We start from the raw sequence: 4,768 nt of genomic DNA on the forward strand, positions 1-4,768 counted from the left end.
CCACATTGAAATTAACTTTCCGCAATGTAAAAAAGAAATCAAAGCACTTTGAACCTTCTCAAAATAAAATAAAATGGTTTTAGTTGTGGACATATGAACCACAGTTAATTAAACCGCGTAACCTGTTGCGTCAGTTCCACCGGGGACATCGCAGCAATCGAATCGTCCACACTTATATCCTGACTTTTCATACAATGATATTGAGTAAGATTTTATTTGTCTAGGAGCATGTGTGCAGTGACTCTGATGCTGCTGCTGCTGAATCGCCGTATGCGGTTCGTCCGGAAGGCGCTGGGGCGGCCGCAGAGGTTGGCAGGTGGGTGACGGGCGGGGCGCAGTGCAAAGGGTTGCACCGGGACGCCTAATGGGCCTAGCGGACCCTGAGGGCTCGTCTAGTGGGTACCGTTGTGCGAAAACAGGTGCCCGCCGCCAACCACTCCACCTTGCAACTGCTCGCCGTCCCCTCGCCCTCCCCGCACCGCCGGCCCGTCTGGAGGGAGGGCCAGACACATCATAGTTACGCCCACCCCCACCTATCCCCCTTCGATGCGCTAGCATACCTGGCTATCTGCAGTCTGTCATGCGGCCCCCTCCAGACACCCCCGCAAAGTGTGTGTGTGTGTGTGTGTGTGTGTGTGTGTGTGTGTGTGTGGTTGTGTGTGTCTGTGTATGTATGTATGGCGCGTGCCCTTACAGGGGGTTACCGTGCTGATGGCCTAATCGCCTATGTTCTCTAACGGTGCCGGGTTCTGAAAGCGCACAGGATAAATTTTACTTATCGGCGTCAAAAAATATATAGTTCAAGATTTTAATTTATAATCACTTTTTCTTTTGGCCATTATCTCCTCATATTCTCCAAAGCTAGAGAAATCACGGCTTTAAAAAGTTAGAATTGTTGGCACTCGGCCGCCGTGTCGGGCCTCCTCGACGCGCCTGCATACGTACCGGGTGTAACTGTGAATGCGCAGCAGTGTTGCGGGTTTGCCTACTCTTTACACCCGTAAGGGGCCATGGCCCTTGCGGCCATATTGGGTATGCAATCCCGCAACACTGCTGCGTATGTATTCACAGTTACACCCGGTACAGGGTGTGCAGCCGACTCCGGAGCGCTCGCGTTGCCTATGCCCGACTATGCGGGCGCGCGGCCCACTCGCTACACTCACTCGCCGCCCAGCCGCTCGGCTCGGCGCATCGGCTGCTCATCTAGGCGCTAGGCCATGAAAGGCAAAGGAGCATTCATGCGGAAGGCGGGGTGCATCTTCCAGAACGTTAATTTATAGGATTTTGAAATTATCTGCGATGTTTTGAGAAACATGTCTCGCGGTCTCGGACATTTTGGGTATTGAAGAAAAGATGACTCAAGATGTTGTTTAAGTTATTCTGGATAATATTGCATCGAGCATATGTACAGTACAGATATATTCCCATTACAGATTCATATTTACAAATTCAAGTGGTGTGGGACAATGAAACTCTTCCCTAGTAACATGAAATTGCTGATTTCCATCAACAATATCATGTTACTAGGGTAAAACAAAAGATATACAGTGCAAGTGCAATATGTTGAAAAAGTTACGCGTTCGTTGAAACCTCTAGCAGTCCTCTGTCGTTGTAGTAGAAGATTATTTCACACACTTTTGTTTTATCTCTGCACAGCCTCGTGGGCAAAAAGCCCCATGCAGTGACTCCGCTGGTCCGGAGTCGCTTCATGGGGCTTCTGCGTTTGGGGTGGTGGGGGGTGATCATGTCTATGGCATGGGATCACTAATGATCGTCTTTTTCCCTATGTTAAAGTTTAATGATCGTTTGATTCCGTATAGTATTCTACTTACATAATAATTTTGCATTTTCTGAACCATATTTCTAGCGAGGCATGCGGATATACGCCCACTTAGAGTGGTCCTCTGAACAATACTCGTCAGCGGGATGGGAGGAAAGTAGAACCCGGTGTTCTTCGCCTCCTGAATTGAGCTCTTGGAGGAGGCACCCCAGTGAACATTCCTTGCAAGTCTCACTGGGGCAGTCGATTCCACGGCATAAATCCCCGTCCATCAGGATCCGAATATGAAGCAAGGGATTCGCTGAGAAAGCAGCATTGACTGCGCTTCTGTGCAGCCAGGCGTGGAAGCATCCCTCTTCTTCAAGCCAAAGCTTCTCCTTCATGTCAAATACGAGACACCGTAGGGCCGGCGCCGCATTCATACTGAGCAGCAGTTGGTCGTCCGGCCAGCCGCGGTATCCGCGCAGGGTGAGGAGCCGCAAGGCGGGCAGCGAGGGCAGCGCGGACACCAGGGACTTGAGAGGGGCGAAGTCATCCAGCCGGGGCAGCTGCAGCCCATAACCTCCACACTCGATGTCTAGCGACTCCACGCAGGGGCGTAGGGCTCGGACCAGGTCCGCGGCCTCGGGGCTCAGGTTGCCGTTGGCGTACCGCAGGGTGACTGAGCACAGCTGCGTGGCGCGTCGGAGGAATGCCGCGGCCAGGGTCATGGACCAAGGACACAGCTCCTCCGGCCCCAGCCACAGGAACACTTCCCTCAGCGACTTGCACGCAGCCACGGCCTCTAAACCGGGGAGCGGGGGGCAGGCTAGTGTGCGAAGATTTGGCATGCCGCACAGCAGGGACGTTATCGAGGCTGGGTTAAACAGGCTCAACTCGGGGAGGTTGTCGCCTCCGATGTCGACTACCTCCAGTGTGGCAGCGTGTGAGCCTAGCACGTATCTGCAGAAAGACTCCGATGCCGCGGAGTTCAACATATGCCTGAACGTCTTCAGGGACGGTGTGACCTCACCGCCTGTAAGATCAGGATGTGGTGTCATTGTATGCACGGTTGTAAAGACATGAACGCGTAGCTCCTGCAGCCTCGCCGACGTCACCTCGCTGAGCAGCTCGCAGTCGATATCTCGATCGATATACGATACGAACAGGGCCAGTCTTTTCAGGCGGCCGAGAGCTGCCTGGTTGCGGATGATCAGTGTGGCGTGGTGAATGCTCTCGGCACTCATGGCGCTCTTGTCGAGAGCCAGAGACAAATCGGCCACGGCGCACGTGGTCGTCGTCATCGTCTGCATCCAGGAACAGGACTGCCGGGTCCGGGAGAGGTGGACAGGCCACCGGGCCAGGCAGGGCGCCAGACGCAGAATCGCACAGGCGCAGGGGACACCGTTGAAACGTTGGCGCCGCCACACATCTGGGTGCAGGGCAAGGGCCGCAATCCTCTTGCACACGAGGCGGCATGCGAGGACACTCTTGACGTCCAGGTATGACATCACCTCCATCAGCACGTCATCCGGCAGCTCAACCAGCTCCATGCTCTGAAAAGACACGGATGCGGTTTAGAGTGAGTGGAACTCAGGCTGAGCACACAGTAGCAAAAACGCCGAAAACTTATGTGCAGCCTTACCTATGGTTGAATGTTGTGCGGTGGCTTGGCGCGCTGACCCAAGCGAAGAGATCCTGCCTGCGGCTCAGCCGGGCCACAACTGAGGAGGTAGTAATGAGAGGGAACACGAGACACCCGGCTCGGCCTGCAGGACGTCGGTTTGAAGCAGCTTGCCCTTGCCCTTACCCTCACCGCCGGGCGGCTCTATGCTAGGCTCGGCGGCCTGGGGATCGTCTTCGGCGTCTTCGTGCGGTAGGGGAGCAGCCTACTTTACATTACAAACTAATTCCACCCCGTGCCCCTCCAGCCAGCACCCGATACACGCCGCTGTCCGGCGGCTCGAGACGGATCCAGCTCAGATGGAAGAGTGTGCAAGGTCGCGGGGGTTGAGGAGACGGAACGCCGCCGCCGTGGTGTGGTGAAGTGTAGCGGACCTGCTGATTACTGCATCCTCTCTATCATTACTTATCATGTGTGTGTGTGTGTGTGCGCGCGCGCGCGTGTGCGCGTGTGTGTGCGGCACGGGCCATTCGCACTAGGATATAATAAGGGTGCAGCCACCCCTGCGAGGCACGTGTGCGGAGCAGGAGGAGGCGAGACGCCGGGAGGAGGAGCTCCCCCCTCCCCCTTCTCGCCCCGCTTGTCATTTGGACTTCTTCTGCCGGGCCGCCCGCGCGCCATTTGACCGCCTGGCGTTGCGCGTCGCGTCGTGATGAGCGTCGCTATTGTGAAGGAGAGGAGCAGGACACGGTGCCTGAGCTCACGTCAGACCAACCCCCTCACAGCCGTCATGGTGGACAAGGCGACAGCAACTGTCGGGTAGCTGCTCGCGCGGCGTCGCCACGTTCCGACAGTCCAAGAAGTATTTATCAAAGAGCTACTTATCACACAGTAAAAAAGTATTTTAAAAACTGTATTAAAATAAAACAGCGGATTTCTTTTTCGATTCTCGTTCTAACGCGGACGCGCCATGCCACTTTGCATCCCCGATGTGAGTCCCCGGAAGCACACTGAATGCAGCAGGACTCCAAGGCGGCACAAGGTGCTTTTAGCATAAAAGTACCCCCGCCCCCTCCCCGAGCCGCCCGACCAATACTGCAACCACCCGGCAGTCGCACTTCATTTTCGGAGCGTTCATGGGTATGTGTTAATATGGCAATTTGGGCAAGGAAAGGAACCTTCCGCGAGGCTTCTCTCACTTCCACAAGTTGAAGATACTTCATCTTTTTTTCCGCCTTTTTTTGCGCGGAACTGCGCCAACGCGTGCCGAGTGCCACAAGGGGTAAGGAGTGGCGCGGCGCTACAGGGTCCTTATTGGATTGCACCTGCCGGCCGATGTCCTGTGCCGCTGCCATGGTAGGGCCCCGAGGAGGGAGGGAGGGAGG

The 4,768-nt window shown here is 55.4% G+C and overlaps 2 protein-coding genes across 2 annotated transcripts in view; one reads left to right on the forward strand and one right to left on the reverse strand.

The window, feature by feature from the left end:
• The window catches only part of LOC113208780 (uncharacterized protein C1orf50 homolog), a 46,230-nt gene that overhangs the window by 40,169 nt on the left and 1,293 nt on the right, over positions 1-4,768 (forward strand). The window lies entirely within an intron of this gene.
• On the reverse strand, positions 1,467-3,476 carry LOC127749555 (uncharacterized). The gene is made up of 2 exons (XM_052268191.1): positions 3,405-3,476; positions 1,467-3,315 (listed from the first exon to the last, which is right to left on the reverse strand). The coding sequence occupies exon 2, from the start codon at positions 3,310-3,312 to the stop codon at positions 1,864-1,866; it is 1,449 nt and encodes a 482-aa protein (XP_052124151.1). The 5' UTR covers positions 3,313-3,315; positions 3,405-3,476; the 3' UTR covers positions 1,467-1,863.

Source organism: Frankliniella occidentalis, unplaced genomic scaffold (assembly GCF_000697945.3).
Source record: "Frankliniella occidentalis isolate FOCC.00 unplaced genomic scaffold, Focc_3.1 Scaffold65, whole genome shotgun sequence".
Lineage (NCBI taxonomy): Eukaryota > Metazoa > Arthropoda > Insecta > Thysanoptera > Thripidae > Frankliniella > Frankliniella occidentalis.